Source organism: Dermochelys coriacea, chromosome 2 (assembly GCF_009764565.3).
Source record: "Dermochelys coriacea isolate rDerCor1 chromosome 2, rDerCor1.pri.v4, whole genome shotgun sequence".
Taxonomy (NCBI): Eukaryota; Metazoa; Chordata; order Testudines; family Dermochelyidae; genus Dermochelys; species Dermochelys coriacea.
In genome coordinates this window covers 176051358-176063764 of record NC_050069.1, presented here as the reverse complement: position 1 = coordinate 176063764, position 12407 = coordinate 176051358, and the positions used below count along the sequence as shown (strand labels likewise).

The following is a 12407-nucleotide window of genomic DNA, read 5'->3' as shown; positions in this document are numbered from 1 at the left end:
TGAATCAGAACACGTTCCCTACTGATGAGCGACGGATACATGAAACAACAGATAAAGTGGAGACGTGTACAAGGAACCCCCTGTATTGCAGTAAATATAAAAAAATCCACAGTATTTATATATGAATAAATCCTTGTATTAAGTGGTGATTGAAATTGTTTTCTGAGGGAAGAATATTTAGGAAATAGTCTCAAAAACAGAGCCACCTCTGTCATCTACTAATACTTTTGCAATGTCTTTGAAGGATGGGAGAGGGAGACTTTGTCCAAAGCTATAAATCCTCCCTCCCTTAAGTGGTTTCAACAGCATTTTTTAACACAAATAACAAGTTTATTTTCATCAAGATATTTATAATGCACCTGTTGACATAGTGCATAAGTGCCCATTTATGCCTCACACGATTTAAATAGGATGTAATTAGTTTGTCTAATCCAGAAAAAATAGATTTGAGGTGGTATAAATGTCTAGTCCACTTGCTTTATGGTGGTGGCCAAAGTGAGACCTGTTGCCTCGTAGTATTTCAACTTTCATAAGGATCCCAACAAAGTACTGAGTGCAGCTAGTTGTGAACATGTAGCATGAAAAATCTAATATTGCTTCAAGTTTAAAGTAATAGGGTCCACCAGAGTGGAAATAACGGTATACAGTATTTTCATATTTTGGTCTGGGATCTTCTATCAATGGGTACATAGTAAACTGACACTCCCTCCTCTTTGGGTCATTTTTTATGTGGAAAGCAAGGCTTTTCTGGCAGTGGATAGTTTAACTTCTATCAGACCTAGTTTTCTAGTACAAAAGTTGAACTGAAGCAAATTGTGTTCACTTTGGCCCCAAATTGCTACTCATGTCTTCCTTGGATGTCACTCCTGCCAATTCATCATATCCGTTTACACACTATGTGACTACCCTTATAACTATTGTAAGGGGTCCTTCTAATCTTCTAACATGAAGAGTTCTGTGTAAGGAAAGCTTGTCTCTTTCACCAACAGAAGTTGGTTCAATAAAATATTACCTCACCCACCTTGTCTCTCTAATATCCTGGGACCAACACAACTGCAACAACACTGCATGCAGACAGATAGTGACAGCTAGGCTTAACTGCAGCCATTAAGTTCCAGTCAGGAGCTTCAAATTAATCACTGTGTAGCTTACACATCAGAACACTTTGGCTACGCTCTACCAGAAACAGTAATGTTATGCCATTTGTATGTTACTATGTCAATATGGAAATGAAACTTATCCAATTAAAATACTCTGAATTATATGGCTCCTCTAGGTATATCACTGCTGTTTCATATTGCTGTCTCTAAACAACTGATTTTCTAGAAAATATGTAGACAATTTTTTTATATATTAGCTTGTGCTGGCCGGCTGTATTTTCTGGTGTTTTCTGTATTCTCAGACCAAGAACAGTCAATATGTGCCTTATGTAGTATGAAGTACATTCTTAGCACTTCAAGAAGTATAAAATGAATTCATGAGACTATAACTTTTTGCAGTGCAATACACATGAAGACTGTTCTTTGATATTAACCTGTGCATGATGTTATGAATTCATTAATGACAAATTTTGCATTGTTTTAAGACACAGATAGTTACATGAATGTAAAAGATGACATTTTTCTATAATTGGTCCTAAACACGCCTGTGAAATCTGGCCTCAAATGCTGTCTTATGTTTTTAACACTATTTTTAAAGAAGTCAAAAGAAAAGAAAATATCCCTTGTAGATAAAGGACAAGGCTTTTAAACTGAAAAGGAAATCCACTTTTCTATGAAGTAGCTTGTAGAGCTGTTTAAAATTTCACACTGCAGATCCCTTTTTCCTCTTTCTGTATTTGCAAGGACTCCAGCAGAAATATAATAAGTATGACACTCGTGCAGCATGGTATTTAGCTGTCGTCTTATGTAATTTGTGGGAAGAAAATAAATTCAGTCCTTTTTTCATTTAAGAACAAGGCATACTGCCATAGAACTAAAAACTCCGTGTGTGCAAAAAGAACCTAGTACAATAATATGTACTACCTATAGAAAGTGACCTTTTTATTTCCAGTACAGGGAACAAGGTACAGTTGCCTCTGATATAGGGGTACCCAAATGTGGCATGCCTACCCCTTGGAGTTTGTGAGACATCTGTGGGGGGGGAATGTGGGAGAAATTATGCAACAGTGGATTTTACTTACTTTTATTTATTACATTTTCCTAATAGGCTACTCAGACGAAGCTTCAAAATTCTGTGGGAATTTGTTATATAGAATATGGTAGTTAATTTGTTTCAAAATGTACCAATGAGAACACAGGTATACAGAGATGCTGATGTACAGAGCCCTCACATCCAGTCACGGTACAGCGTGGGTTCAGTTGTCCAGCAACTGTCCAGTCTAACTGAGCTCAGAACTTAGTCAGGGTTTTTTTTAGTTGTATATGTCACACTATAAATAGTGAAATATAGTCAGATGGCTAAAGGCAGGTAGTGTTAAAAACACACAAAGTATCTGAAAGATGACAGGTATGGGTACGCAGGCAGCTGGTAGATTTGGAAGGGGGTACGCAATAAGAAATGTTTGGGAACCACTGCTCTAATACAATAGAATCATAATGTTCTTCTGCATCCTAGTGGAAAGTCCAAGGTGAAGAGGAACTGTACCATATCGGTTAACCAGTAGCTGATGCTCCTTTATCTAATAAGCAAACTACATGAAGTGGAAGTTAAGGTTGAGGCAGGATACATTCCATCCACCCAAAACTTTAAGAATGGAAATAAGTTAATGAGAAAAGAACATACAATTTTTTCCACCTTCATATAGTCTACAACAATATTGACAATACAACAGACTACTCCATAAGGCTTTCACTTCTACTTCCAGCAAATGACACTGGAATACAGAAATGTAGGTTGTGTGTTGGGAGATGGGAATTGATATATGACTAATATGCCAGTCAGCAGTGTCCTGATGTTGGTATTTGGTCCCTGAATTTAATGGTTTAGTGAAAATAGCTGGAGTATCTAAAACTGTTCCCCCCCCCCCAAGCCCTCAACAGTCTCAACTGGAGAAGAGAAGCACGCAGATTCAGAAGCCTCTCCGTTCTGATCATCCATGCTGTTGCATTTGTCAGTTGTAAAGAGAAATGTCCCCTTGCTTTGTATTGGTCTCTGACACCTCAGTATATAATAATAATGAAGTGGAAAAAAAAGTTAGAGCATGAATGAATGAAATTATGCTCCTAATTCAAATGAGTTCAACAAAAGATGTTGAAATCTAGTGTTTGTCATACAGGCCAAAAAGAACTTCACCATCACAGTGCATTTTGAAGTCCCAACCAGCAGAATTGTTTTGGGTTTTACACTGTAATGAATCTTCACCACTTTGATACAGAGTAGTGTTTCTTAGACTCATAACTTTAAGGCCAGAAGGGACCATCGTGATAAAGATTAAGAGTGTGTCACAGGTACTTTTTAGTAAAAGTCAGGGACAGGTCACGGTCAATAACAAAAATTCACGGAAGCTGCTCTGGTGGGCCTGGGGACTGCTGCCCCAGAAGTAGTCACGGAGGTCCTGGAAAGTCAGAGAATCTGTGACGTCCATGACAGAATCTTATCCTTAATCATGATGATCTAGTCTGATCACCTGCACATTGCAGGGCACAGAACCTCACCCTCGTGTAGTGTAGGCCTTTATCCTCTGACTGAGTTACTGAAGACCCCTAATCTTGACTCAGACTTAAAGTTGCACTATTTACTCTAGTTCAAACCAGTGGGTGAGCCATGCTCTACACTGCAGAGGAAGGTGTATCCTCTCTTACTTGATTTTCCTCCCACTCACCATTAGAATCAGGTATGGAGATTACATGAGCATCTCCCTAATCAATTGTGCCAATTTTAATCTCAGAAGTCTACTTCTGTCCCTACTCAGATGGAGTCCATCCCATGAGTACAGTTCTGGTGTGTGAATACCTCCCAGTGGTCAAACGTCCTAATACCCTCCTTACAGCACCATTGCCTGAGCAGTCTGTTGATTATCATAATCTTGTCTCACCTTCGCTCTCCTCTAAGGACAGATCGAAAGCCACTGAAGATTACCTGAGCCTCCATTTCTTTAAGCATCTTCCCCAGCCTGGCATCGTCTTCCCTGATGCATCCCAGCGAGAATCTAGCAGTTTCACTTATTCCAACGTGAAGGACAATAAGTGGATTCTTTCTACTCCCATTAAGATCCTCTTCTGCCTCAGATCCAAATTCCATATCTTAGCTTCTGGCAGACAGCACACCCTTCAGTTCTCTTTGTCAGCTCTGGTGATAGCCTTGTTGCCCTTCTTAATAGGGAGTCCCAATCACCTAGACCTGTCTCTTCCTGGTGTTGGTGTTGTTTTCCAGCTTTCCCCCTTCTGTTTTCCCCTCACATGACCTTCTTTAAATAATTTAATTAATAAAATTACTTATTTGATCAAAATTGAAAATCTGTAATGGCAGATGTGTCAGGGAATGAAGGAAAACAAGATATATGCTTTGATTTTTTGGCTCACTTTACTGATCTTGTCCTGTGTTCTCACTTGCAATCTTCTTGGAGTCATCCTCTCTCCTCCTGGGGCTCCAAACTCTGGCTACCTCCATTGACTCTTCCCCTCTTCTTGTAGGACTAGTCACTCTTCTTTTCTTCCTTGCCTTCCCATCTTCCGTTACTGCTTGCTTGTCTCCTTCATTTTGCACCTCAGCAAACCTGTTCCTCAGCTCTATTTCTCCTTCTCTAGCCAGTCTTTTCTTCTGCCTTATTCTCACAGTCACATGCTTCCACTGGCCACTTTCCTCATCCAGTAGTTTACCCTCACAGTTGACTTCTTTAAATAATTTAATTATAAATTAATAAAATTACTTATTTGATCAAAATTGAATATCTGTAATGGCAGATGTGTCAGGGAATGAAGGAAAACAAGATATATGCTTTGATTTTTTGGCTCACTTTACTCACTAAAGTTCTGGAGCTACTTGGTGAGTTCTGTTCACTGACCTACGATTTAGACCTATGCCATGTTAGCTATTAAAATCTTGCTGACTTTGGATCAGTTATTCATTTTGGAGTGTTGCCTTCCAAAAGGGAAATTGTAACACCAGGTCAAGAGCTCTCCTTAAGGAGATGCCTGATCGGATGGGAAACAGGAGCTTGAGGTTGTGCCAGTAAACCTTACTGTCTGGTCTGGGCTATGGGGAGGAATGGAGTTCTAGCCCCACAATCCTGCAGCTGAAGATACTTGGCCATATCTGTCTTTTTTTCTGTCTTGGCTGGAGCTTTTCTCTCTTGGAGAAAAATAGTGGATTTGAAGATTTTCTGAAGAACAAGACTTAAGGGGAAGCTCAGCTGGACAGCTCAGCTCCCCATCTGATTCCAGTTGATTAGTGAGCTACATCCAAAGTTGAAACAAGTATGTGCATCCCATTTATCTGCATTGTTGAATAGGGGGTACAGAATCCTCTTTTGGAACAGAAACTCTCTAATCTCCCTTTTTTGAGAGGGGAGGGAACTCTGAAAAATTGTGGTGGGACATTCTGGCAATACTGGAGTCCTCAGATTTCCTTGCTGTTTCAACCTAGCTTTTAGGACTGGGTATTTATATGGAAACTGCTGGACTCATTCTGGCAATAGATGAATATTAGATCTAGCTTCCTCTTTTATACTCTTGACCTAGTGGTTTGGATACTGGCAGAGATAGATGGAGTTGCACTAGAATGACATACTTTTTCCTCTCTGAGATCACCTAAATTGGGTAGTTATCTGCCAGGCTCTGATGGACAGGGTACAACAGACTTTTCTTGTCTCTCTTTCTGTTAACTGAGTGTATGAGTCCACTAACATAAAATGGATAAAAATGTATTCACTATTAAACTGAATACATATTTACATTATAGTAATGATTAGCTAGCATAAGATTTCATTTGTTCAAAAAAAAATACTGCATGGTACTTGCTTTCATAACAAGGCAGTATAGTAGAGGCAAGTGACTCCCACTGCTATAGCTTTAATGTTTTGGACTCTCAACTCTTGAGTTGTTCTACTTCCCTGAGCCTGTTAGTTGAATTACGGTGTAGTGTTGAAGACATAAGCATCCAAACTTGTGCTACTTTTTTTTTTTTACTCTATCTAAATTGTATTTTTAACACCAGTTCTTATGAAGATTCTGCTACTCTGCAATCTGTGGTTTGTTTTCCCATGAGCATTTCTTGTGGAGGTAGAGAGGGGTTGGGAGAAACTCCCAAAACTGTAATTCCATAATAACTCTTCAACAAGCTGCAATTTAAAAGGCATTTAGGCTCTTGAAGAGTAAATGTTGTTGTGCTAAACTTTTCTGTATGTTAATTGGGTATATGGTACCGTTCTTGATTATTTTTACCAACATTGAATGACTTAATATTGCAAAATAAGGTGTAAATCAATAAGTGCTTCTTTAAATAATGATATTGTGATCTTGTTAATTCTACTTCACTTTACTGCTTTGAAACTATGACTTACACCGTCTTGTACCAATAGAGTCTTTTTACATAGGAGAATAACTACCTGTCTAAATAAACCAACTTGTGGGGTTACACCATGTCTACGGTGTAGACATTCATACTTAAGAACTGAGTACACTTTATCCTTGTAGAGGTCTTGCTTTAAATAGCGCTTTAAAGTCTGAGTGTAAAAACTTTTTTGCCTAGGGAAATCATATCTCCCCCCCTGTCCCCCACATACCACAATATATCCTGGAACATTTATTTGTTAAGGACAGTGAAAAGGTTATACTGTCAATCTGAAACAAAGCAAAGACTCTTATCTCCTCCCCCACCACAAAATAGTACTGTATATACAAGATGTCCCCGTTTGCTTCTATATCTCAGCAGTGTCTATATAAGTCGTCCAGTGTGTTTAGACCATTTGACTTTTGACGTATATGCACATATACTTACTGAGAACCATGCGTGGCTTTCTGAGCTTTGTGTGGCCTACTTAAATTGTAGGAAAAGAAAAGGAAATTCTCTGTTGGAAGTAAGAATGGGTAAATGTTACTGGACTCAAGCAACTTTATCTTTATTGAGGAGATATATATCTATAATGATTCATTATTACATGTGCAAACTGTGTGATATAAATTAGCTATGATAATAATCTGACATTGTGTAAATTGTATTTAAACATACTATTGTTTTGCCTTCCAAAAAACTGACTGCAGTATAGCTAGGAAATACATAAAACAATGTACTGTAGTGCAGTTGGCACAACTGACATGAATAGTCAGTAGACTTTTGTTGGAGTTCATTATGACACTCTGTATTCGTTCTAATAATGACTTGTGACGAGTTGCGATCATGGCTAGCAGACTAGATGTTTTGCTTAAGGGCATCAATTATGCTCACTGTGCCATAATGATACGCAAAACAGTCTAGCAAAAATTTCTCCTCTTGTGTTTCTGTAAAGGGTCACTAGTTATTTTATTCAAAAACACGTCACAGTGTGTTTTTTAAATTCTATCCAAATCCGTCACCACCATATTCAGAGTGTGAATTGCCGGGAAGAAATTGTCCTTTTTCTGTCCTCTAAAGTGCAAAAATTAGTATTCAAGAAAAGCTTTGTGTGAATTTTGAAAACATTTCTTCTTCATATTTGCCACTGCTCTTTTATAAGACTTCTGAAATTATATAGGGTGTCCAAAGTATAAGAGAAAATCCCAGCACATTGGGTTTCGTCAGATACAAAAGGCCAGATTTGAACAAGTATTTATGGACCTAAAGATGCAAATAGGTATCTAGTGTGATTTTTCAAAAGCACGTAGGTGCCTAACTTCTATTGTGTTCAACTTTTTAAAAGTATTAGGAAGCAGGAGGGCTCACTGTTCAAAAATGTATCTGAAGCACAAATTTTAGCTGGAGTCTTGAACTGCATCTTTACGTGAAAATAGTGATGATTTAAAATAAACGTGTTTTAAAATAAATTTGCAACCTCACTTACATGCCTAGCTGAACCTCTGAGATACTGATCTGCAGAAGCAAAATCAGATTTCAAATGTTTTTGACCATATGTTTCAATGAGTTTCTGGGTTTTGTAACTTTTGTCATCCTTTGAATTTTTTGAACCTATAATCCCACTAAAATTCAGCCACAGCATAGTTTATGCCATCAGATCTTTCTAGTGATGGCAAAATATGTTGCAAGTCCAGATATTATGAAAAATGTGGAGTAGTGCTGCAACTTTGATTCAGTATGTTTGTAGTTGTTTGGTTTATAAGGTCCTCAAAACCTAAGGAAAGCCTAGACTCCAAAGGCAGCTCTCAGAAAGTGGTATAATTCTCTTCATTCCTTTCATACCTCTTCTTCTGCAAATAACAAAAAATCAGTAGGGTGCAAGAATGTAGATTACCAATCATGTCATTTGTATTCTCACTGTGCAGCTAATCATCGAGTGCTCTGGTACCCTTGGTACAATCAATCTTCATCTCAGAAGTCTGAGGTAGAAGGCATTTTTGATGTTTCTTAAAAGTCTTAACATGTAAGTACTCAACGGTTGAGAAACAGGTGGACATAGTGTATTTTAATATTCCAGTATCTTGTGCCCTTCTTCATAATTCAGCCCAGCACTACGGCTAACCCAGAGATGTGCCATCAAGACTTTCCTTTCCAGGGAAGGCATTAGGACTGATCATTCCCTTATGTGTAAAGAACCAATCCATCTCCCACTGAAGTAACAGAAGTCTCTGTATTGACTTCAAAAGGAACTTGCCCTAGGCCCTTAATCTTCTGCAAAGCAAAGAAGTAAATTTCTAAAGAGTGGTCTTATGGGTGGTGCTGATGGAAGCAAAGGAAATGGTAAACTTCAAAGGGTATGTCTACTTCAAGCTGGGGGTGGGGAGGTATATGATTCCTAGCTTGAGAAGACATAATCAAGAGCTAGCTCTTATCAAGCTAGCATGCTAAAAATAGAATGTAGCTGCGGGAGCACAAGGAGCCGGAAGGGGTAGCTGTGCTGCATACTTATCTAACATCTCTGATAGACTCAGGGCGCTGCTCCCTTTTGCTATTTGCACTGCTGCAACTGTATTCTATTTTAGCGTGCTAGTTTGATGAGCTAGCTGTTGAGTATGTCTTTTCAAGCTGGGCATCACACCCGCAGCTCAGTGTAGACATACCCTATAGGAGCCTGGCGCATCACTGGATTTTCATTTTGCATTAATATGTTGAGAGCTCAGACTTTGAATATACTAAAATGAGAAAATCGAGCTTTTTATGAATTTTCATATTCTAAGACTTCCATAACTTAGTACTATAAAAAAAATAGAATCTAATAAAACAGCTCTTGGGTTTAAGTGCTATAATTGCTCTACATTTCAGTGCATAGATCTTTTTGTTTGGAAATACTCTCTTAATAGAGGAGGATTTTCATGTTGGTGTAACTGCAATAAGGGGATATTTCTCCCGGTGACTGAGTTCCTGAACCTGCAACCTTTTTTTTTTTCCTCTTCTGAATGTAAAAGACTACTATAGTAGGTGACTAGCCATTTTTGATGACCATATCTTTCCTACTACTTCACTTTCTTTTCTCTACAGTTTAGCTGACAACACCAGCAAACTGTATCCTTACCACTGTATATAGGGCCCTGACAAATTCATGGTCCATTTTGGTCAATTTCATGGTCATAGGATTTTTAAAATAATAAATTTCATTATTTCAGCGTTTTAAATCTGAAATTTCATGGCGTTGTAATTGTAGGGCTCCTGACCCAAAAAGGAGATGGGGCAGGTGGGGATTGCAAAGTTATTGTAGAGGGTGTTGTTTTACTGCTACCCTTTCTTCTGCGTGGCTGCTGGTGGCGGCGCTGCCTTCAGAACTTAGAGCGGTGGCTGCTGGCCACGGGAGCCCAGCTCTGAAGGCAGAGCTGCTGCCTGCAGAGCTGGACCCTCAGTCAGCAGCCGCCACTCTCTGGCTGCCCAGTTCTGAAGGCAGTGCATGGGTGGCATGGTATGGTATTCCCCCTCTTCTACACTGCTGCTGGAGGGGTTCTGCTTTCAGAGCTGAATGCCCGGCCAATGGCCGCCACTCTCCAGCTGTCCAGCTCTGTAGGAAGTGAAGTAAGAGTGGCAATTCCACTATACTCCCTAAAATAATCTTGCAACCCCTCTGCAATTTCCTTTTGGGTCAGGACCTCCAATTTGAGAAATGCTGGTCTCCCCCATGAAATCCGTATAGTATAAGGTAAAAGCACACAAAAGACCAGATTTGGTAGGGCCCTAACTAAATATCTTATAATTTTGTGAGAAACCTATAAACAGACCAAACTGAATGCCAAGAATGGTCTGCATAAGTCATGGTTTAACAGGATTTGCTTAAGCTCGTCATCTGCAAGTTGGTGATACAAGAACTAATGTAGAACTCTCTATATGAGAGTAAGTCCTAGTATGCAGTTGAAGATTTTTAAAATCCTTTTTTGGTTTGTTTTATGTCTGATGAGACTTAATCTAGAAATTAATGGCTTTAAAGGCTCATTGTAGACTAACTAGACCCTTTTTTTTTATAGTTCATTGACCTAATCAGTTGTGTAAATTATATACGTCTTTAATCCACATTGCTTAATCAGATGTACATTTTAATCTCTTTTAAAAAATAATTCTTTATAAAAAGAAAATTACTTTTTAATATTATAACATATGGCACTTAATGTAGTCAGATATTTTTTGAATTTGTAGCCTTATTTTGAAATATAAATCTTGTACTAATAATTATCATTCCAGATTGCTTAGTCTAGTTGTGAATAAAGATTTTTACAGGAAAAAAACATATAGAAAATGTCAATAGAGTAAAAGAACAGTATTGTAGAACAATAATTCCTTCTCCTTGAGTTCCATTGCTATTACACTGAGAAGACTAGAATTATGAGGCATTAGGGATTTATAAACACTTGAAATTTTTACTGATGTATCAGTATGTAATTATCAGGGAAAATTTGAGCCTATCTACAAAGTTCATTCACTCACTCTTGCCATCTTTAAATGCTCAGATACTATGGTGAGCATGCTGTTGATACTGAGAGATGATACCATGATAAGAGAATTTGCTTGCCAAAAGTGCTTGCTTTAGGCAAGCAGAACTTTGCAAGACTGATGTGTAAAAGTCATTCATTCTAAAGAACAGTAAATACTACCATAACCAGAATAGAATGAGTTGGACACAATGTCATTTCTTTTGAAATTAAAATAGATTTTTTTTCTTCCATAGTGCTGCTGGAGGTGAAATCTTTGACCAGTGTGTGGCTGAAAGGGAAGAAGCCTTTAAAGAAAAAGACGTTAAGCGGCTTCTGAGGCAGATTTTAGAAGGAGTTTCATTTTTACACAGAAATAACGTAGTACATCTTGACTTGAAGGTAAGTGTGTGTACTTTTCTCATAGAGTATGTCCACACTGCAATAAAACACCTATGGCTGACCCAGGTCATCTGACTTGGGCTTATATGAGGGACTCAGAGTCCAAGCTCCAGCCTGAGCCCAAATGTTTATTCTGCAGTTTTATAGCCATGCAGTCTGAGCCCTATGAGCCCAAGTCAGGTGACACAGGCCTTTGATTGCAATGTAGAATACCCATAGTTAGTTGTTAATAGATGCTGACTCAGTGCTATAATGCCTTAGTAATGCTAATTTATAAATAAAAACAATGTGCATATATGTCCATGCACTTCCCAAAGCGCACAATTTACCTTTTGGAGGGTACAATAGATATTAGCAATTTTGGCCTTACCATAATAACTTTCTGAAAGTTACAAGTGTCTATGAAGTATGGACCTAAAATTGCAAATATATGTTGCACAACCAAACAGATAAAGTTTTTAACTTACTGTTGCTAAAAACAAAGTTAAGCTTCATGCAGTGCCCTCATTAAAGTGGAATTTAAGTATCTTTTTGTGCTCTAGTAACATTTTAAAAAGTAAATTGACATGTATAGACCTGGGTGACAGTCTGTACTTTGTGAAATTTGGAAAAAAATTGGTTAAGAAATTGAACATAGTTGTAACTGCACTGAAAATAAATGTACCATTCCAGTATTAAGTGCTCACAAAAGGCTACTAAGCAGCTGTACTTGGATATGGACTGATGCATTGCATTATGATACTGCATTTGACAACTTAGTATTTTAAAGAAACTTCAAAAGCCACTTAAGTCAACATTTGTCAACTGTTGTCATTCATTAAGCAAAGATTGAAGTATAAACTGTAGTAACTGCTGGCTAAGGCTGACTTGAGGTTGAATAGTTCAACCATGTAATAACACCTTGACTTAGATTAGGTTTCTTTGGTCAGGAAACTCATTTATGGTTCCCATCGCAATTATAAACTGGTACTTTTTCTGCATAGGTAGTATCATTTTGCATTACTATATACAGTCTGGTGCTACCAG

At 38.1% G+C, this 12407-nt stretch overlaps 2 protein-coding genes across 12 annotated transcripts in view; one reads left to right on the top strand and one right to left on the bottom strand.

Annotated features, from left to right (window-relative positions):
• LOC119851123 (cytochrome c oxidase assembly factor 1 homolog) overlaps positions 1 to 12407 on the bottom strand; it is a 134532-nt gene that overhangs the window by 19769 nt on the left and 102356 nt on the right. The window lies entirely within an intron of this gene.
• Positions 1 to 12407, top strand: part of STK17A (serine/threonine kinase 17a) — a 62644-nt gene that overhangs the window by 32404 nt on the left and 17833 nt on the right. Inside the window, 1 exon segment of the mRNA XM_038390389.2 lies at positions 11237 to 11381. Coding sequence (XP_038246317.1) covers positions 11237 to 11381 — 145 coding nt within the window.